Raw genomic sequence first — 23,536 nt, forward strand, 5'->3', positions numbered from 1 at the left:
CTGATGCTAAAACCTTTTAGAATTTTCTGATTTCCATTTACCGAGGTACAGCTTTAACAGGTCCAGAATCAAAGCCATAGCAAGGTCTACACTCAGGGTCGTGGCAAGCTTGACGGCGCTTCTTACACGCTTCTGACTGAAGCATCAACAACCCTAGCTGGAGTGCTACTAACATTATGTCGTTTAACCACATACTGCTCTTTGAAGAGTTCTTCAGCTATCAAGGCGTGATGAGGTTTTATATTTAAAACTGGGTTTTGAAGAAATCTTCTGGTCTCTATTTGAAGTGTGTTTTGGTTTAGTTAAACGTTTCTTAGTCTTGTGAAAGAGTTTGGTGAATAGTTTGCAGTTTTCGAGTTGCTTATTAGGTTAAGTTAGGGAGCTTGACTGCGATGAAAGAAAAGATGATGGTTTGGAACTTCTTAACTATGGAAATGAACAAAAATTGTCTTGATGCCTATTTAATATGCATCACTGTTTTTAGTTATTATTCCATTGATATCTACGAATTTGCTTGATTGTGCTTTTTGTTAATTGTTTTGACGGTTCAATTTTGACATTAGTTTGTGGTATACAGAGTGGCTTAATATTTTGGAATGAAGCACAACCATTATAAGAAAGCAGGTTTTACCAGTATTCCTTACCTACATCACGGGCAACTTATTTAAAAAATATTTTTAAATCCAACTCTAACTTTTAGGGATATTCTCATTCAAGCATTGAATATTTTGAGCTATACTATATCATATATAAAATCACACTTTCTTATAGGTGTAGGCATGATTTGCCTACATCTATAAAAAAGTGTGAACAAATTGAATAAAAGGTTGACCACATTTGAACACTCGCCAAAAAAGTGAATTAAAACACTGTTCAATATAATCAACAATTCACATGTAAGGGGAGCCTTTACTAGCAGTTATTAGCATTATTTAGAATTCCCAGATCAATAAGTAGTATGGAAATACCCTTGATAATAAATTCTGGGCGTGTTCAGCTGGGAACGGCGGGCTGACAGCCTAGAATTAGACGGTTGGGTTATGTGGGGATTTAGATATTATACGTAAATGTGGAAGTTTAATAAGTATAGCATGTTTGTTTAGTTATTGATTTTCTATAGAGATTATTTCTCAAAAAACAATCCTGGCTTTTGAATGAAAGAAAGCTTATTGACGGTTCTACATTATTGGTCCCGAATTTTCTAACCTGCGTGACTTCGGAAAGTAATTTAGAATACGGAACCTAGCACGATTTTAAATAATGTTTATCTCCACGATTGATCTTGTAGGGAAGACTATAGACGGCAGCGATTACTGGTCGGTAAACGATCAGTTAAATTTAAAAACTGCGCAGACAATGCTTACGGCAGATTCCTAGCGGACCGCTTAGTTTTGTTAAACAGTTTCTACTTATTTCGAAGGACACGTTTAAGTTAATTACAGTATAACATAGGTAAAAGTCGCTTAGCCACGCCAAAGATTTCATCGACTCGAATAACTTTGAGATCACTAACCATAAGAAAATAGAACATTCTTTGACAACGACTACCATATCGTACTAATAATACAATAGTGTAATAGCTCAAAATACATAGACACAACTACTACCTACTTAACACCATGTTAAGTCTAGTTGTAGTTGTGTAACCATGCCATATTTTTTTTATATTTAATAGTAACAAAATAATCTCTTCTATTCCATTTTAAGCATTTAGTTTTTTTATACCCATAAATAGGAAGTAATTAACAAGTTATTCGTCGATTCTGATTATAGTTGTATGTTGAGTTAAAGCTCTATTGTATTATTAGTGTATTATATCATTTGCCTTCGACATCGTCTCTGTACTACATGAGGGATGTGACTTACCACCGAAAAGTCCCGCGGCGTCCAGGAGTCCGTCGGGCGGCGCCTTGCCCCCCTCGCCGCCCTCCCCGTCCTTGTCCATAACACGCCTGAAACGACACAATGTAACACTTTAATATCAAATCTCAATGGTATAAAGACAAGATACTATCTGCAACATAGGCAGTTGGAAATATGACCTGCACATGATAGGAACTTTGCACGTAATGTACTAGATGTGTATACTTGAATACAAATAAAAATACACTCTGGCTCCAATCAGTCTCCATGCGCCATAAACGAGAGGGAGTGTGAGTTTTGTGTGTTAGTCTTTCGCGCAAAAACCTACTAAATGAATTTTGATGCAATTTAGCGAGAACATTGCTAGGTAAAAAAAAAAAAACATAAAAATCATTTATTACCAGTCCAGTATTACAAAATTATGCTTATATAACTACGACAACCCCACTAGGCGCAACCTGTATCGTACCAGGTAGCTGCTGAATTACACATTTTTCAAAATAGTAGCGAAGTTCAAAAATCCACCCTCTTATCGGATAAAATAGTTGGTTTAACTTTTTACGTAGTGTTTTTTTAATATATTTCACAAAATTAGCTTAATTATACCTCCAAATTTACATGACATTACAAAATAATGCATTTAATTTAAATATCAATACACATTTTTAGGTACACAAAAGCTTAAAAACCAGTTATCGCTACATCATCTATTTGAATACATTATGCAGGTAATGAGGTCAAGGCCGAGCGGTGCATTTATTAAATATATGTTTATGAGTGCTGTTTAAAAATAGCTCCGATTTTATAACATACCTCCCTAGCTGATTTTAGATAGAAAAAGCCCAATTTAGAAAAACGTAAAAGTCTAAAAACTAAAGACTTTTATACATTTTTGGGAGAACCCGTATACCTCCCTCCCTGGTTTTGGACAGGAAGAGCCCAATTTGCAGACATAGAAATAAAATACTTTTATGGGGAGAAACCGCTTTAAAATAGTGAATATTTAACTTAGTTATTAAAAAACCACGTAGTAGTAAAAAAAAAATATAAAGATAAGAAAAAATACGTTTTTTCTGAAATTTTTTTGTAAAAAATTCGACGACCAATAATTTAAACACTACATAATATATATTAATATCCAACCACTGTAATTAGAGTATATTTCCATGAATTACATCAAGCACCCTCCCCCGCGCGGGGGTGGCGCTCGATGGGGTGAGACACGCACCCCAATGTGAATGGGACGAGGTTTTTTTTAATGAAACTCCATTTTCCCACGGGAGTATATTGAACTATTGTAAATATATAGCATGCTTTTTCTCATGGGGATAAGCATAAAATGTTGTAAAAACACCAAAAAAAGGTTTTAAAACATGACTGATTTTTTTGTACATTTTACAAAAAAATCAGTCATGTTTTAAAACCTTGTTTGGCGTATTGAGGAGACCTAGACTCAACAATGCATAGAAGTGAGCGGAATAGACAGATATAATTTTTAACCCATTACTGTTCCAATGCTGAAGATAAAAGAGGGAATATCTCCTCTTGAAATGAGAGGGGTTAGGCATTGGTTCTTCCGCCCTGGCCCATTGCAGATTGGTGACTTTTCTGTAATTCAAGACAACTGTTTAAATATTCCCTCCCGCTGTTTTATACTGACAAAGTTTCCTCTCAATATTTGTCCTAAACTATGATATTAGTATTTTCAATTAAAGAAAGAAAACCTAGCAATTTGCGTTAATCATGACAAAATCTACACCTAAATAAATTAGTGTGTCAACAATAAAAACCTTACTGAAAAAAATAAAACTTCATTTCAATATTGAACAGTAGGTAGTTTATTTAAAATACCTACCTACCTAGTTCATTGATAAAATAATTTGTTCATGAATGAAATATCGTATACATTTCATTAATTGACTTTAGTCTACTATCAGTACTGTGAGTCATTTGACCTATTTCTGTGTCTCATACTATCGGTGAACCAAATAGTACCTAGTTTTTTATTGTCTATATGAGTCTCAATTAAATATTAACTAATCTTAAACGCCGATTTAAATCCCTACTAATATTATAAATGAAAAAGTAACTCTATCTAACTGTCTATCTGTCTGTTACGCTTTCACGTCTACTTTACTAAACTGATTTGAGCCTTGAGAAATAACATGGGCTACTTTTTATCGCGTAGAAGGGATAGAAAAGGTTAGATGAGGAGTTGAATATTTGTATGGAAATTCTATCCCAAATCATGCGGACGAAATCGCAGGCAAAATCTAGTAAAGTACTAAATTTATATGTATGTACATCCATATAATTACAGCTATTCGCACAGTTATCATAGTACACATGCAATTTAACGCTATTCCTATTCTAATACGTATGTATATGGTATGGTGATGTTAATCTGATAATTTATCGACTGTGAAACGTTAAACAATGGTCTATGGTCTCGGGTTCGATAGTAATGAGTACTTTGAGTTAAGTTTTTACTGTAAAACAAACATACATAGTATTAGTAGTTACTATAGGAGTATAGCACGCGCCAAAAATCTTTGTGTTAAATATAACCAAAAAGTACTGCCACTAACATCACGCATGTTATATCTGAAAGTGTAGGTGTATAGAATACGCTCACATTTCGCCATTAATAAAATCTATACTATATCTATACTAATATTATAAAGCTGAAGAGTTTGTTTGATTGTTTGTTTGTTTGTTTGAACGCGCTAATCTCAGGAACTACTGGTACGATTTGAAAAATTCTTTCAGTGTTAGATAGCCTATATATCGAGGAAGGCTATAGGCTATATATCATCACGCTACGACCAATAGGAGCAGAATACCAGTAAAAAATGTTACAAAAACGGGGAAAATTTTGACCCGTTCTCTCTTATGTGACGCAAGCGAAGTTGCGCGGGTCAGCTAGTAATATTATAAAGCTGAAGAGTTTGTTTGTTTGTTTGAACGCGCTATTCTCAGGAACTACTGGTTCGATTTGAAAAATTCTTTCAGTGTTAGATAGCCCATTTATTGAGGAAGGCTATAGGCTATAGCAACGAAAAATTTTAGAAAAACGGGAAATATTTGACCCATTCTCTTAGGTAACGCAAGCGAAGTTGCGCGGGTCAGCTGGTGTAACATACACAATATCACGCCTGTTATAGTCGTAGGTTTAGGCAGAGATGTGTGAAACACACAGACGCCGTTAACAATGTTAATCCCATGTAATAGGGAGCGAGACGATTGCCATTTACCGGGCACGTTACCAAACTCCGGGCTACTATTGAGAGTATACAAATATTGTAATAGTACTTTGCCTAACTACTTTACCCGACCCGGCAATCGAACCCTAGGCCACGTGTCCAGCAGCCGTATACACTAGAACACAGAGGCAGTTGTCGTCGCGGTCTATCTTTATTAATAAGATATAGAAAAGATCTCATCAATTTTAGCAATCAATTTTCAACAGCCCGAAGGCTAAAATGTTAATTATTTATTATAATTACACATCACCTGCTTTCCACCTTTCTTACAGGTGTCAGCCATTTGGATATATCTAAGAATAATTATCAGAAATATTCAATCGAATATCGATCCAGTTTTTGATATGGATATGTCGATATAAATTACGGTAATAAATTAATTAAAATAGATAAAGAAATTTTATTATCATCGCAAATTTTCGCCGATGGGATAAACCTTTTGTATCAGCCTATGTAGAAAGTAGTGAAAGCATTTCATAACGTGAAATCTAAAGTACTAATACGCACGTTGCAAATGACAATAATAAAGATTTATAGGTACAATAATATTCTTACAAAAATAGCCCTATAACTAAAGTTGTCATTAGGCAAACATAATTTATTTTGTAGAAATCCAAATTTTTTGACTACTATCATCTATCATCTCTCACTAGATAGCCCTTATACCCTTTATAAATATATGCTACTGGCTTTCCGCCCGCAGCTTTTGCCGGCGTGGAATTTCCTCCCTTTTTGGGGAGAGAATTAACAAAAATCCTCTCTTAGTGTGCTCTTCTACAACTTCCTAAGGAATCTTCATACAAATTTTCAGCTCTCTACGCTCAGTAGTTTCGGCTGTGCGTTGTCCATCGGTCAGTCAACTCAGTAACGAAAACTTTTTATACATATTGATTTGTGTATATTATTTGATTGTGGAAAGAGCAATTAATGGCCCATCTATGTCCAGTCCCCGTCAAAGGTCACTTACCTCAATGATCACATAATTTACTTACAAAACAGTGCAATGATCGCATCAATGACCTGACACCACTCATTATAATACACGAACGAAATATATTAAAAGATGACGCAAGTACATGACCTAGGTCAACAAAACCTGCTTATATATTTATACTATGCGAGTAGGTGGTACCAAAATACGGGGAGTTCCACCCCCTACCCCCTATCAGCTGCGAGGGTGGCATGAATCAGGGGAGGTCTTCCTTACTGCATTATCCTTGTATGGTAACCTTGGGGTGCAATGAATGAATTATAGTAAAAAACAGCTGATTTTGCGTAAGACGATTTTCTTAAGCAATTTGAAATTGTTATGCTTTGAGAACTTTTGCAAAATAGCTAGGTATCAGTGGCGAAGGCTCCATACAACTCGATTCCTACCGGCTTCCCTTTCTGGACAGACTTAATATTAGTGTTAAATTAATTGTTTACTTTTGCCTAATAATACACAATTAATTAATAATCAACAATATTTAAAGCGAAATCTTTAACTAGAATCAATAATCTAATCGGAACAGTACGAAAACGCCTACCCTTTAAAAATTACGCTCCGCTAAAAACGCAACGTGAAGTAATAATAATGAAATAAACCGTAGGCGCTGATCGGGAATCGCGTACAATAAAAACTATGGCGGCGATGTCGCTTACGACCTTTTGGATCGCGCTTTACACCGCGCTGCATAGTGGCGAGCAAGCCGGAGGAAGAGCGGGTTGCCTCGCGCTACAGCGCTCGCGCCGCCGCGCCGCGGCGGACGCATGATCTTACGCATGTTTCTGTCGCGGCGCGAGCCGCGTGCAAGAGCGAGATGGCGAAATATAAGCTAAGCATCCTGCATAAGTATGAGCCGAACATTGTTCACCAGTTTGACATTAGGTTATGTTTGTTTACTGTTTTTTCGCGCACTCTATAACAAATTAGAATATTTGTGTTTATTACTACATTATTCCTTGATAATTGTGTTTGTGCATAATTGTGAATGTATTAGTATATTAAACAGTAATTGTTTTGCATGTTTCTATTAGAGTAAATTTTCATTTTGTCAGATTTATAGGTTAAACTCATTACAATAAAAGTGTTCTGCGTTTATCCATAATGTGTTTGATATTTTATTGTTGATGAATACATTCTAAATTGCTTGTTTATTAAGTTATTAAACAACCAGTGCGAGACAATCATCAATCGTTCGATATAGGTTATCTTAAATATGTGCTGTTGTGTTACCTACGTGTTACTACTGAAGATATAGTAACTTAATACAAAACAAGCACGATTAGGTAGCATGGTAAGTACCTATGCATTATTAGTCTGTAGAGAGAAATAAGATACTGTAGTCGAATGTAGATAATACTCTCATATTGTTATTATGCAGTAATACGCTACTTTTACGTCGGCATTCTTACGATGTACATAATATGTAGGTACTATACCTAGACAATGACTTATAGCTCCGGCTTACCTTTTGTAAAAAATGACCCTTCGCCACTGCTAGGTATGTCGCTTTTTACTAAATACCTAGTACCTATAATATAAGATTAACATTATTAACGGCAAAATATGGGTGTATTTAATATAGCTCTGCCTAAATATTTATAAAATATATTCGGGTATAACTATGACATAATATAATCTATGTACCTAGTTATACAGGTATGTCAAAGAAAATATTTTTTTAAAAATAAATATTTTTATTTTTGATCAACGTTATTTTATCCATTTTGAATTGATTAATTTATAGGGCATTTTTTTTATTGGGTATATCTTTTTAGCAAGATTAAAAAAAATTTATGGGGAATGAGACAAGTACTTAAAAGTTTGTAGGCACATTTTTACGCGAAAACCACTGAACCAATTTAAACTTATGTTTAAACTATGTTTTTTCTTAACCCGCACTTGGCCAGCGTGGTGGACTCAAGGCCTAACCTCTCCTCATTTCGGGAGGAGACCTTTGCCCAGCAGTGGGACATTATGGATTAAGTTAAAATACTTCAGATAACATACAGGACACTATCATCAGGGATCATTCACACAGAGTTACAAGCAGAGATTGGTAACATTACAAAAACGACGAAAATACTGTGCGTCTAGTGAAAAAGAGTATAAGTCCGATTTGTATGTAGAAAATGAGTTTTGAAATTAGAGTGATATAAGTCCACTTTTGGGACATTTTTTAGTGTAAGTTGACCTCTTTTACACATTGCTAACTTTCTCATTTTAAAAGATAATTAATATCTGTTTTTACGAATCGATAGAGCATTTTTTTCTGGACATTTTGGTATAGTTAACTCAATTTTTACATATACTTTTGCACTAGAGGCATTGACTAAAAATCTTGACTGACTCCGCGGCGCAGTGGTTAAGGTCGCCACACTGATACCATTGCGTCGGGAGGTCGTGAGTTCGATGCCCACACGCAACAATTATTTGTGCGATCCACAAATAATTGTTTCGAGTTTGGTTGTACTTTGTGTCCGTTGTTTGTATGTTTGTAAAAGTCGCCACGACAGAGCAATTCTTAGTGCGCGTTCATATAAAAGTCGTTCAACTTTATCGATCGCTAATCGGTGCCATACTTAGGGGCCTCTTTACCAAATACAACACGTCAAAACACCCACTGGTCGGAATTTCTCTCTAAACTCATGCTAACCGAATTTGGTGGCCATTAGTACAATACGAGAACATTTCTAATGTGACAGCAAAGATTATGATATTGTGTAGAACTGTTAGACATAGTTTCACGGCTTATGGATAAGTTTTGGATAAGCTATCTGTTAGATAATGACAGCAAATGTATAAAACTAGCTGATCCGCGCAACTTCGCTTGCGTCACATAAGAGAGAATGGGTCAACATTTTTCCCGTTTTTGTAACATTTTTTACTGCTGCTCTGCTCTTATTGGTCGTAGCGTGATGTTATATGTATAGCTTATAGCCTTCCTAGATAAATGGGGTATCTAACACTGAAATAATTTTTCAAATCGGACCAGTAGTTTCTGAGATTAGCGCGTTCAAACAAACAAACAAACTTTTCAGCTTCATAATATTATAGTATATAGTATAGTATAGATGACCTGTCGAAATTCCATCTGATAAGGTATCTTGGGATTGGGCCTTATAATCAAATATTATACCTATACGGTAGGTACATTAAAATATAATACGACAGTAGGTGTAAAAATATGTTTTGGAAAACATGCGATCAGATTGATTTTTAAATGTAATTAATGATTTTAATACTTAGGTGTACCTATAGGAGTAGGCAGACACTTTAGAATACGACATTAATTTTATACTTTAAAAAACTTAACTTTTATAATTAAAACCACATGCTACCATCAAAACACACTAACGGTTACAGAGGTACATTTAGCGGTAGTTTATCTATTCAGTAGCGTTTTTTTGTATGAGTTTTAACGAGGGAAAAGCAATCAAATTAACTTAAACTTAAGTTAAAGTAGTCGATCGATTTACTATAACGGCCTATAATCACGACACCCTCTTAACAGTCTGGGTAGAAAACGCAGTAAATATCGACAGACAATACAATCACTTTCCAAACGCCTATTTTATTTACATTCGTAATGAGATCACCATTTATAGAATAAGATTGATGGTACTGGAACTGGCAAAGGAAAGGAAATTGTATGCAGAACTGGCAAATAAAAAAAACTTTGATACAGAAGCCAGAAAACATAAAAATAATTTTGTATTTCTTTATTTCAGATGTAAAGAAATTTGACTCAGCTTATGGTTAATGACCATTTTGTTTTGTTGGTGTGAAACTGTCAAAAAATTACAAATTGTGAAAAAAAAAAAAGATATTTGAAATAGCTTGAACTTACATTAATCTCGTAAAACATTTGCTTTATGGTCAACTAGGAAGGTACCTAAATACTTAGTTTGTGGCTTAGGCGCCGCTTGTGTCGATATTTCGGCTTATGAAAAGTAGCCTATGTCTGAACCTGGGTCTTTACAACAAAGCGAAACTTCCTAAAATCAGCGCCTCGGCTTAGCCGATAAAACGTAACAGACAAACAGATTTTCGCATTATATAAGTACTAGCTGACCCGCGCAACTTCGCATGCGTCCAATAAGAGAGAATGGGTGAAAATTTTCCCCGTTTTTGTAACATTAAGTACTGGTACTCTGCTCTTTTTGGTCGTAGCGTGATGATATATAGCCTATGTCCTTTCTCGGGTATCAAAATATCTCTATACCAAATTTCATGCAAATTGGTTCAGTAGTTTAGGCGTGATTGAGTAGCAGACAGACAGACAGACAAACAGACAGAGTTACTTTCGCATTTATAATATTAGTATGGAGTATGGATGTAAAGAACCGATCACTCTATAACTCTTTACCAATGATATACCACAATTTACAAGCAAAAACCTTACATTTTCTATATCCATTAGCAATAAACTCGTCCTCTGGTACTAACAGTTAAAAACATTCGTTTTTGTTACCTTGTTTTATTTGACTGTCAATTAACACATGGATTTATTGACTTTACGTCGAAAACGTTTTGTGAATAGATGATTAAATTTGTTCAGACACGATTTACATTAACCAAGAAACCATTATAATTGTATCTTATACCCTGAAGGTAAAGTGATAGCCGAGTGGTTTAAGTATTCGCTTCCCAGGAAAGTGATCGAGGGTTCGAATCTAAGGCAACAAAGACTTTTCAAAGTAATGTGGGTATTATAAATAATTTTATCCATACTAATATTATAAATGCGAAAGTAACTCTGTCTGTCTGTCTGCTACTTAATCACGCCTAAACTACTGAACCAATTTGCATGAAATTTGGTATAGAGATATTTTGATACCCGAGAAAGGACATAGGCTACTTTTTACCTCGGGAAAATGACGCATTTCCCGGGAAAATTCAGGTGGCGAACAAAGTCGCGAATAATGACATTAAATTAACAAAACTCCGTTGTCATGGCAACTGTTTTAATGGCGGATATGCCTTAGCGCGACTTCGTTATATTAAGAGACTAGCTGACCCGCGCAACTTCGTTTGCGTGTATCCCGCTACTTCGACAAATACAGTGACGATGCCCCCGCCGCCGCGGCCGGCCCGTACCGTGCCGCAATACTAATATCGTGATATCTCCTAAACTATATGTCTAAATAACACACTGTAAACTGCAAAAATAATCTAAATTAAATGCTCGTGATGATGAACTTACTTATTTTGATAAGGATATATGTATTATTGGTTATATCACCAGTTAAACATCACCCAACGAATTAAATGTTTTTTTAATACAGAAAAGTAGTTTTTGTGACTTAAATAAAAAAGCTGGATATATGTCATCGCGGACTTTTTTGTAGAACTAATAAAGACCAATGTTTTTGCTATACATTGTTCTTACTTGTATCCAACGGTATAAGCGGCGCACGCACAAATGCAATCTTCAATTAGATTTTTTTTCTGACTTCTTGGACATAAATCGCTATAACTCAGCTAATATAGTTTCAATGTATTTCAATTATATATAAAAACCTGTCGGAGAAAATACTCTTTCTATTAGTGAAAACCGCATCAAAATCCGTTGCGTAGTTTTAAAGTTTTATGCATACGAAGGGACTACAGACAAAATGGGCGACTTTGTTTTATACTATGTAGTGATATAAATGATTTTAAGAATATTATTCGCGAAAAAAAAGGATATTTTATATCATCACGCTACGACCAATAGGAGCAAAGTAACAGTAAAAAAGTGTTACAAAAACGTGTAAAATTCTGACCCATTCTCTCTTATGTGACGCAAGCGAAGTTGCGCGGGTCAGCTAGTGATTCATAAAGTATATCGTTCTAAGACAAAAATCGAGCTGAAAATCCTATTACAAGTCTGATACATGACCTACCTCAAAACGAATCGTCTATTTTTAGTTAAATTTGGCCACATGAGCCTTTCAAATGAAAATTTACCATTAAAATCGACCTTCCTAGCAATAGGTCAAAAATGAGATAACGCAAAAATATACAGAAGAATCTCCTCTTTTTTTAAATCGGTTTAAAAGCATATACAAAAGAGAGTATTGAACACCTCATCCTTTTTTTAAGTGGGTTCAAATCATAGTCATACATCCTTAATAAGAGTTTACTAACACTAATAACAGATTGACGACCTCCTCCTTTTTTAAAAGTCGGTTAAAATCATAGTCACACATCATCAAGGAGAGTTAACATTGTACCTAGTTGCACATCTGCGCCACACATAACAGCGCTGGCTGGTCACGCCGGTCGCTAGTTCAGTGACCTCTCATTGTCTACCGCCTGCTTTTACCTCGGATCACTCGTGTAAACGGCTGGTTAGAATTAGAAAACGATTTATACGTGGGAAAGAGAGGACAGTTTACTTCTCTTTGTTTAGTGGTAGCTAGCTTTGTCAGTTGCGCTCACAAGTAAACGATCTGTGGGTTAAGCAACCATTGGCACGGTCATTACATAGATGGGTGACCGCATAGTGATATTCGAGCTGTAGGTCTCAGGTCAGGTTAAAAGTCGGTCCCGGTTGTTGTCTACTAAGATAACAGTCGTTAAGCCACGTCAAAGGCCTCTCGGGCGGCTTGAACAACTTTGACACTAGGTTGACCACTAACCATACGACAAAAAAACAGTGGTAGCTGCTTTGTAGGTAAAATGACGATAGGACCTTTTAAACCTAAGAACATTTCGGGCGATTTGTTTATTGTGACAACTAATGCTCTTGTTAAAGTTTTAGTGGTAGCTGTTCGTAGGTAAAATGGCGATAGGACCTTATAGAACTAGAATCAATTATGACAATTTGAAAATCGTGTAATATGACTAGTAATGTTATCATTAAAGTGTTAATGGCGGCCGTGACGCATTTTTTTTCTACGTCGTTAACACTCGAGTTCGATTTCCACGCGGATACAATTTTGTCTGTTTTATTTTGAGTTCTCGGCTTAACTACAGTACTGATTGAGATGATTTAAATTTTAGTGACAGATGATAGTTGCATTATTTATAAAATTATTTTGTTTTTTAACTTTCATTTTCACTGACCTACACAAAATATTTGTTTAGCTAGTCCTGATAAATTTAAATTAAAAAGTGACCGTGAAAAACATTAAAATACAGTTATTACAGAACGTAAGAAATTGTATTATTATTGTTATTGAATATAATATTTAAGTCAAATATAGTTTTTCAACAAAAGAAATCCCAAACCGCTTCTTATCTTATTTCATATTCGACAAAGGTAGTGATTGTCAATTTTAATTACCCTAGGTACCAATAAACATCACCTAGGCTGATACAAACTTGATTATTTTTATGTATTATCCCATTTACCTAGGTATTTAGCAACTAGCATTTAACCTTAAGAGCAAAAGTAAATAAAACAAACCTCTCGACAATATCTACCTAGGTATATACGTATATATTTGATTAGTTCTCATTGTGTATTTACGATAGGCTTACAATTTACACAGTAAGACAATAGTAATATGTTGAACAATTTCGTAAGTACTGTATTATCAGGACTGGTTGCTAAATGGCTCTTGTTGACTTGCCTCTTTGTCTTAAGAGCGGAGTTATTTCAATAGATACACCTTCTTCCCATAGAAGTGGGCAGAGAGCAGAAAACGCTACTAGGTACGATCCTTACCAACCTCCTTCATTTTCATACTTCCATACATCTTGTCATAAGCGACTTGTGAATGGATAAGTATTAAAATGTAACAAACATTAATCCTTAGATACTAACCAGATTTTTTGTTAAAAAGTAGTCTAACATCGAGACAAATTCAGAATGCTATTACTGACTCACTGCCAGGGTTTGCCCCCGGAATTAAGGGGAGGTTAGGCTTTGAAAACATCACACTGATCAATGACTGGGTGGAGACTTAAATAAGTTCCCATTACTATTCTATTATAATGCAAGAATGTATTTTCGAAATGAGGTTTAGGTCTCAAGTCTACAACGATATATAATAGCTATGAGAGACTTTTCATTCTGTTAACTGTCAGGATGTTTCAGTTTTCAAGTTAAGTCTGAGTTCTAATAGACACATAACTTTGAAAATTAAATATATTATTGCCTTGGGTTTGAGTTATAATAGCTTTTTTTGAACCTGTGTGTTTTAGAAAAAGCGCTTAACTACAAAACGTTTTTATCCATATCCAAATTTTATCATTCTTCAGTAATCTAGTTAAAAAACCGTATCAGACAGCTACTTTTGCAACGAACCGTAGCTACACCTTCCCATACACAAACATACAAAACCATATTCTATAATCGTACAAAAGTTATTCATATCCCTACATTATTTCTCCATCAAAGCTCTGTCAAATACAGTTTTACACCTGACTTCTAACCGAATATATTTTAAACCTTATTCTCTCAGTATTAAAGTCGATATTAGAATGTCAGTCTATTAGTATTTCGAGGCAAAATGTTCATGCTATGTAATATTCAGTGTAGCCATTCTATCGATTTTGGCCAGTACTAGGAACTTGTGATGGATTATGTGTATAGCGCAGTGGTTAATTTGTAGTGTCGGTTCAATACCCGGAATTTGTTTGTGTTATTTCGTATAATAGAGAATTAATACCTTGAATTGGGATTTATTTGTAATTCGGAGAAATTTGGACAAATTTTTGTGTAGAGCTAGATTTGGACGTGTTTGAAATTCAGCGAAATGTATGAATTTTTTATACTTATTGATAAATTGGTGAAGGGTTTAATGACTATTTACTATGAAAATAAACTGAAATAATTTAGGTCCAGGAAAATTAAATCATGAGGATTTTTATTACTTCAGAGTAGCCTACTGAAAAAATGAATTTAGGTTTGCATTCTCTAAAAGACGCAAGTTAAGGCCTAAATCGTTTAACATTTCAATGGGCTATTCGGACATTATTTAATAAGCATTATAGTCCAATAACTCAGAAAAGAGCTTTGTATGCAAAGTTAGCGGTTGACGGAGATATACAAAATTTGGAACATCGGTGACCTGCTGGATTATTAAGCCGAAAGTGACCTATTTGATACAGGAAGTGGAAATATATAAAACTAGCTGACCCGGCAAACGTTGTTTTGCCATAAAAATTAAATAAAAAAACATTGTCCAGCGGACAAAATTGTGAATCTAAACCATTCTCAGATCCTCTTGAACACACACAAAAAATTTCATCGAAATCGGTCCAGTCGTTTAAGAGAAGTTCAGTGACATACACACTTACAGAAGAATTATATATATATAAAGATTATCAATAATAAATGAAGATAACTGGCTCTCTAAAACGCTGTATAAAGGATATTCCAGGACTGACGAATGAGCTGGTAGAAACAAAAGTTGAATGACTAAACCTGCTAAATAAACATTCTAAGTGAATAGTCAGGAGATTGACGTTACGTGTCATCAGAGGGCGGGGGCTCCGTCACGGTATTTACATAGCTATGTACGGTCATTGAAATAGTGTACACATATTTTTTAAACTGACTGTACCTTGTTCATAGGTAACTTCTGCCCGTGATTTTGTGGTTGTGGTAATTTAAATCAAATTTTATCAAAATTCGTACAGTAATTTTGGCGCGGTTGAGTAACAAAATAAATATTTATTTAAACATTCAAACTCAAGCATTATAATGTTAGCAGGATAGTAGCGTTCACCAGTCAGTAAATAGTTAGTGGGATAAGCATACGTTCCACAAATTTGACAGCCACTTAGTGGTATTGATTTAGGTGTCTCCGTGCTTTGGGAAGCACGCAAAAATTGGTCTGAGTTATTGTTAATTCAGACGAGTCGCAAAGCCATGTCAAACACCTTCTGGCTTGAACAACTTTGACACTATACGATAAATAACCATACGATAAATAATAAATAGTCAGCAGACGCCCTGCTTCATAGTATTTGCATGGCAATGTACCATATTCATAAGTAATGGAGATTAGAAATAGAATCACGTAGTGACCACCCGGGAGACGGGATGGACGGTAAACTTCAAGTATTACACTATAATAGGATTAGCAGAATTGTGTGAAATAGTCATAAAATTGCATATTTTTTTGTCTTTTGCATGATCGTGAGTCTCGGCTGTACTTACATGTTGCTAGAAAGACTTTGACATAGCTTAGCAACTGTCGACAACAGCGGGGCCCGACTTTTTAATTTATGACAATTTATTTCCGTTCACTGAAGCTTAAAGGGTGTCTATCTAAGAAAAGCCCTTTTTTGTTTTAGCTTAAGTACCTATATTGTCCTACAGTTACGCAAAGGCTTTCCCCGCGTTTCTAGTTTTCTGTACAAGCACATAATGCATTTCAATTTTGGGCTAATATAACCTGGACCAAATATAAAAATTTTATCACTTTTTATGCCGAAAACTCTTTTCGCGCTTATGACTAGAAAAAATTAAAATATCTAGAAGTAAAATGACATCAATATCTTTTAGCTAATTAACATTTTTGCAATTACAATATTAAGCATACCAATAACTTAATATTGTCATTTTCTATGTAATTTTCACCAGTTCACCTACACAATGACATTATCATTCACTTTTCATCTTGCCGAATATCATTTTAACCAATTTGCCTCCACTAGAACGACAAGGAAGTTGCAAACGAGCACATTTACCGTGACACATTCGTAAGTAGTTACTTAACATTGCGGAACTGACTAATACATCCGTTGAGTTCTGCTTAATTTTTGGTCATAACTGTAAAAACTTCTTGCGTTTCGACCGGGTTTAGAAGATGTTTTGATAGATTTATTAAGCTTTCTTTTTTACGACATTTAGGCATGTTTTGACATAATATTTAATCCTATAAATAATAGAATACGGGAATTAAAGCTAACACGAATTTATCTGGGAATGTCTGACTTTTCGGCGCAGGGGAGACTTAATATTCTTTGCATTTATCATTCGATGTTTAGTAGGTTATAGGTAGGTATATTTAAATACCAAACATGTCTAGTTGTTTCTAAGTTTAGTAAGTACACAATAAATGTAAGATCCACTTTTATGAATATTTTATAGTATATCTAACATCACGCTTAAGCTAACTGGAACAAAGTTATTATAATAGGAAACGCCGGTGCACAGCTAGTATATTATAAAGAATATCTTACGTCAAAAAGATGGAACTCTAGAATTATTACCTATTTGTTGTATACCTGTTTGCTGCCTGTATTTGCGTTTGCGTATTTGGCATGTTTACACAAAGATATTGAGCGTTAAGTAAAAATGGTATGTAAAGTGATAAATAATGGTTCACATGAAAATACACGACGTATTTACTTATCTAAATAAGTTACTAGAAGGTCTGCCCAAAATTACGTAGTACTTGTAAGATATGTTTCGAAAAATATTTCTATCAGCCGTTTTTAATATCCTATTTTAGTAACGTATACAGGCCTATATCAAAGATAGGTAGGATATTCAAATACTCCTAAAGTATTCCAGCCCAATCATTCGAATAAATTCTTAAATTAAAAACCAAAATATGGGGCTATTCTATCTATCTGTACGTCATTTTGTATCTTTGCTGACGTACGTATGTTACTATGAATTACTTCTACTTATCTATAGTTTCAGTCTTTATAGTTTTTTTTTAGGCTGAAATTGAACAGAGTAATACATTATTGCCGCCTTTAGTAATATACCGTAATCCATACTAATATTAAAATGCGATTGTAACTCTGTCTGTTACTCAATCACTCCTAAACTACTGAACCAATTTGCATGAAACTTGGTATGGAGATATTTTGATACCCGAGAAAGGATATAGGCTACTTTTTACCCCGGGAAAATGACGCATTCCCAAGGGAAAATGGCGGACGAAGTCGCAGGTAAAAGCTAGTTCTCTATAAAAATACAATTTGGTCGATCAGTCATCAGTAGTTTCTACTTTATACATCAGAAATCTATACTAATCTATACTATCTATACTAATATTATAAAGCTGAAGAGTTTGTTTGTTTGTTTGTTTGTTTGTTTGTTTGAACGCGCTAATCTCAGGAACTGCTAGTCCGATTTGAAAAATTATTTCAGTTTTAGATAGCCCATTTATCGAGGAAGGCTTTAGGCTATATATCATCACGCTACGACCAATAGGAGCGGAGTAGCAACGAAAAATGTTACAAAATCGGGGAAAATTATTCTCTCTTATGTGACGCAAGCGAAGTTGCGCGGGTCAGCTAGTTATTTATAAAGAAAGAGCAAAGCCGCGTCTTTTAGCTAGCATGTACATCAGCACATATAACAAGTATTTCATAAACCATGACTAATATCCTCTTTGGACAATGATCTGATCTAGGAATTATACAAAAAATATTTATTTATAGCGTTCTAGTTGTGTAAGTGAGGAAATGAATCATTTGGTTTCGAGGAAGCCCGGGTTCGGCAATGGCAGTAATGTAAGTAAACTAAGTACTCTTTGATGAGGGCAAAGTCAAGGTTTTGGTCCTAAATTACATAAACTGGTGGCTTTTATAGTGAAGTAAGGATATCGAATAAAGCTTTTTTTTAACTTTGACGCATGGTTTTTATTTTCTAAAATTAATTTGAATAAATACTTATGTGTCATATTTCTACCTGACTGCACAGTGAGCACACCGCAAAGGAGGTTAATGTTTGTATGTACGTTTGTGAGGTTCTAGAGGCTAAACGGCTAAACGCATAAACTAATTTTGAAATCTAACTACTAACTCAAAAATCCATACTCAATAAACTAGCTTTATTTTATAAGGAAATACACATACTTCTCCATCGTATGATTATCACCGAAACACAAAGAAGATCAACATGTGTGTTCGTTTGTTCGTCCATCGTTAACACCAAAACGGCTGAACCGATTTGGATAAAAAATTACAGATAGACAGATTATATTCCAGAGAAAGATTTACACTTAAACAGAAAACCAAATAGGTAGTAATTATATAGAAATAAGACCCTTACCCTCAGCGGTAGTTATCATTCAGAGCCGGGGCTGGCACATCGTCCGGCGTGTTGCACACATTGTCACTCCATTCCACTAACACACTATGATAACACTGGCACTAACACGTGGCACTTAGCACATCCTCACATCCAAGGGAGATCTGAAACAAAAGATTTACAAATATAAGTATGTGGTATTATAAAATAAATTAGCCGAATCGCGCAACTTCGTTAGACACATAAGAGAGAATGGGTCAAAATTTTTCCCGTTTTTGTAACATTTTTTAATGCTACTCTGCTCCTTTTAGTCGTAACGTGATGATATATAGCCTTTAGCCTTCCTCGATAAATGGGCTATCTAACACTGAATTTTCAAATCGGACCAGTAATTCCTGAGATAATCGCGTTCAAACAAAAAAAACAAACAAACTCTTTAGCTTTATAATATTAGTATTATATATAGATAAATAAATGTAACCCATTAATGTCCCACTGCTGGGCAAGGGTCTCCTCCCATATTGAGAGAAGGGTTAGGTCGTGAGTCCACCACGCTGGCCAAGTGCGGGTTGGGGACTTTGCATGCCTTCAAGAACGTCTCTCAGGCATACAAGATTGCATTACGATGATTTCATACGAAAACGGTTCACGGTTGAGTCATACGAAAGAGTTATTTCTGATCGATTCCGTCGTCTTAGTATAAAAATAAAATATAACAGAACTTACAATTTACGCAGGTAATAAAAGGCTTAAAGAATATGAGTCTTCTTACTCTTTTGAAGGAAAAAATGCTGCCATATCCGTTTGTGTCTTAAAAATATCCGTAGGTACTTAGTTTTTTAAATAATAATATGAACCAAAGTTCATGAACTTAAGACATATATTGTGTTTGTCTCAACATATGTCCCACTTTAAAACTATAACATATATTTCGACACAAACAGACAATTTATAAAGAAGTAAGACTTAAGTGACTTTTTCCCCCAGAAATCTCTCCGTATATGAAACCAGCAAATACAAAATAACGTTGCTCCGTCAAGTATTTTCATTACAAAAAAATTATAAGTAATTTATTGTAAAACTACATCTTCATATAATTGGTTTCAACATGCCGTGAATAACATAAATAATTTGAAAATATAAATAAATTCCCATGAAGAAAGGAAGAGCCAAATTTCTTTCCTTCTTTCTTTCCAAAGAACATTACTTGCTACGATCGATCCTACAAATTTGTATTGCTTCATTCACATCCATACATCTTGTCATACACGACCGGTTAACAAGTACACTTACTAAATAAATACTAGAATGTGAAGCAATAAGAACAACTTCAAAGATGGGTAGCCGCAGTGCCATTATGTCAGTTCAGCGTCTCTACGCTAAATAGTCAGTTCCGGTTGTAGTCAATTAAGACTCAGTTCGAACAAATGACTACAGTCTTGAACAACTTTGACATTATTATTATTTAAAACTAGTAGTGCTGGTCTAGTCCACTCGCTACTAGAAAAAAGATATAGCGGCTTATATTTTAAAGAAGGAAAGATATCTGATTTTATAACCAACTATCTATCCTTCTATGAATCTCATCAAAATCTGTCCAGTCTTTAAGGAGATTAGACGAAAGTAATAAACAGTTACTCAACAAACTTTATTATTTGTTTCTTTGTATAAGTATCGCAAACAATTTTATCAATTGGTCAGAACCAATGTTACCTTTTAGACATACCTAATTATGAATTTAGGTTACTAATAAAAAATCTTTTGAATATTATTACCATAATATCTCAATTTTGCTTATTTTCCCCGAGGATAACACTATCAAACATCTTATCCCAAAATTTACCATATTTCTACCAAATTCCCACAAAACAATCATACAAAACAGTCTAAATTTACTACCAAAGGTCAGAAAAATCGTTTATTCGTACAAATAACACTTAAAACAAACACCCTTTTAATACTGGCTACAGCGAATTATTGTTCACAACCCCTATTGGGGCTTTCCTCTTCCATCTCGCTCACTCACGCAACAAAGCCTATCTGCATCTCTTTCTGTTCTAGGACTTTAAGTAATTTTAAGTGCGGCGCCCGTTTCTATGTTGAAGTGAAGCTTTTGGATAGAATTTTGATTTGATATCTCGTTTGAGAGATGGGCAGAGACGTTTTACACATGTATTTGGTTATGTGACTTACTTTAGGAAAAGAGTAGGTACGTTAATCGATGTTTTAGTATAGTTTTAATTATATTTTGAAATATAAGGAATAAGATGTAAGTGTAATTAAATGAATGTTATTGATTTTATTCGTATATTTATTTATTTTTAGATTACAACAAAGAATGACCGCGCTATACAAGTTTCACCTAATAATAGAAATAAGGTAAGTTTTTTTACTTTATTTGACCCAAAGACAATTTTTTTTCTCAAACTAAAATATTATCTCATGATCGAAAGTTAAGGAAGAAACACAACAGAATTATGGGCAGTTTTATAGGCTTACAGATATAAAAGTGACAGCAAAAGTAAGATTAAAAATCTGACAATATTCTACTGGATATGCTAACGGCCATTTAACCAGAAGCGCTTAAACCAAAAAAAATATTTTTTTTTTAAAAATGGGTATCAAAAATCGATCTTAAAAATAAATAAATAACTCCTAAATAATGAAGACCCGTATATCAGAAGCGGTAACATTTGGTATAATTTGGCGGCTACGGCTAGGGGAAGCTTAGGGGAGCCACCCTCGTACAGATTTTATAGAACATTATGAAGTGGTCGGTTATGAGATGGTTATGTGTTAAATGGTTTTGTTATTTTGTATTCTGTGGTGTTTAATTACTTATTTAGCAATAGAAAGAACTAATGATATGACAAGATGTATGGATGTGAATCAAGCAAAGGAAGTTTGTAAGGATCGTACTTAGTGGCGTTCTCTGGTCTCTGCCTACCCCTATGGGAACTAATAAATAAATAACTAATATTATAAATGCGAATGTCTATGTCTCTACTGCTATTGAAATTGAGACAGTCGGTCCGTCTTTACTTGTGCCTAAACCATTAAGATTTCAATGAAATTTTGTATGGGTCTAGTTGATACATACATACATACATACATGCATACAATACAACGTATCAAATGAAAGATACGTTGTATTATTAATTTATTACCACAAAATAAATCCTAAAGAGACTGAATTCTTTTCGGAGACGTTGTTTCAAACACAAGGAACCACATCAACGACTTGAGTGCATTAGAAATAATTATCACTTTTTATAACTGTAAGAAAAACATTGTCATCACTTTGCATGCCTGAGAGTTTCAGTAAAAAAGGACTCGAAGGAAAGTGGAATAAAGATTTATTAGTTCAAACAAAGAATAAAAAAGAAAAGACGTCTGAATTTTACGAATAAGTTGGTTTTTAACTTATTAAAACACTCAAAATTTGATTTTAGTTTAGATGCTCTATTTGATCATTGCCTCAGTTGGACATTGATTGACGATAAGAAATACAACAAAGAAAACATGTATCAGAACTTTTACATTCAAGTAGTATTTTACTTAGATCCATAATATTACTTTGTATTTAAGTAAAACAAACGCAACAAAGGAAACGGGCATAAAACAAACAGGTTTTATACTAAAAGTACTTTGTATATCGACTTAACTTAGAATACGACTGTATCAAGTCTAGACCCCAACAAACATTGAAACTAACACTTAAAACGTAACTTTCAACGCGTTAGAACCCCCACAACTTGAACGACTACCGTCCTAAAACTATAAAATTAACATGTGAAAAGGCAACATTAGGTAAAATCTATACACTATCGGATCGTCCGGCACACACACATGAGTAAAGATGTCTCCACGAAATAAAACACCGCTGTCATGTGGTATTGATTCCGACCCTTCGACTGCTATCTCTCTCGCACGGCGGTCAGTGTATAGGAGGGAAGGGGACAGGTGTAGATACTTTCTTCTTGGCGACTCGCCGTTGAGATGCCGGTAATGTTTACTTGTGTGCAGATTAATGCCGGGTAACGCCCTGCCCGGGATCATGCTTTAGCTACACTGTCCCTGTTTTGATCGCTTCTCGGAAAGGTACGTTGGCTGTTTTAAAACTTGACGCTAATATTTAACACTTATAGAATAACTCTTTGTTTGTTATTACGTAACAAAGGTATATTTTGAATAGTTTCAATCACGCATCAGAATCGACAATGAATTTAACAAAGAACTATTGAAGGTTGTTTTAATACTGCGGATTACGAATTACTGAGATGCAATGCAATTGTTAATCATCTTTCATTGGAACCTAATTGATATTGTTTTAACTTCATAATGTATGGGATAAACCGTCGCAATCAATTCTCTACTTTAAACACATTTCAATAAAGTACAATTTGCAGTGTAACGCAATATTGAATGCAGAGAATCACCTTTAGTATTGACGCGAACATATTGCATTTTGTACTTCGAATTTGGAATGCA

General features: G+C 34.6%; 1 protein-coding gene across 21 annotated transcripts in view; it reads right to left on the reverse strand.

Annotated features, from left to right (window-relative positions):
• Nucleotides 1–23,536, reverse strand: part of tou (bromodomain adjacent to zinc finger domain 2B toutatis) — a 120,145-nt gene that overhangs the window by 62,920 nt on the left and 33,689 nt on the right. For all 21 annotated transcript variants that reach the window (XM_076132285.1, XM_076132288.1, XM_076132293.1 and 18 more), the window contains exons 2-3: nt 19,067–19,209; nt 1,867–1,952 (exon numbers count right to left, since the gene is read on the reverse strand). In XM_076132285.1, coding sequence (XP_075988400.1) covers nt 1,867–1,945 — 79 coding nt within the window. In that variant the 5' untranslated portion in view covers nt 1,946–1,952; nt 19,067–19,209. The remainder of the gene's footprint in view (nt 1–1,866; nt 1,953–19,066; nt 19,210–23,536) is intronic.

The sequence above is a fragment of the Anticarsia gemmatalis genome, chromosome 27, assembly GCF_050436995.1.
Source record: "Anticarsia gemmatalis isolate Benzon Research Colony breed Stoneville strain chromosome 27, ilAntGemm2 primary, whole genome shotgun sequence".
Taxonomy (NCBI): domain Eukaryota; kingdom Metazoa; phylum Arthropoda; class Insecta; order Lepidoptera; family Erebidae; genus Anticarsia; species Anticarsia gemmatalis.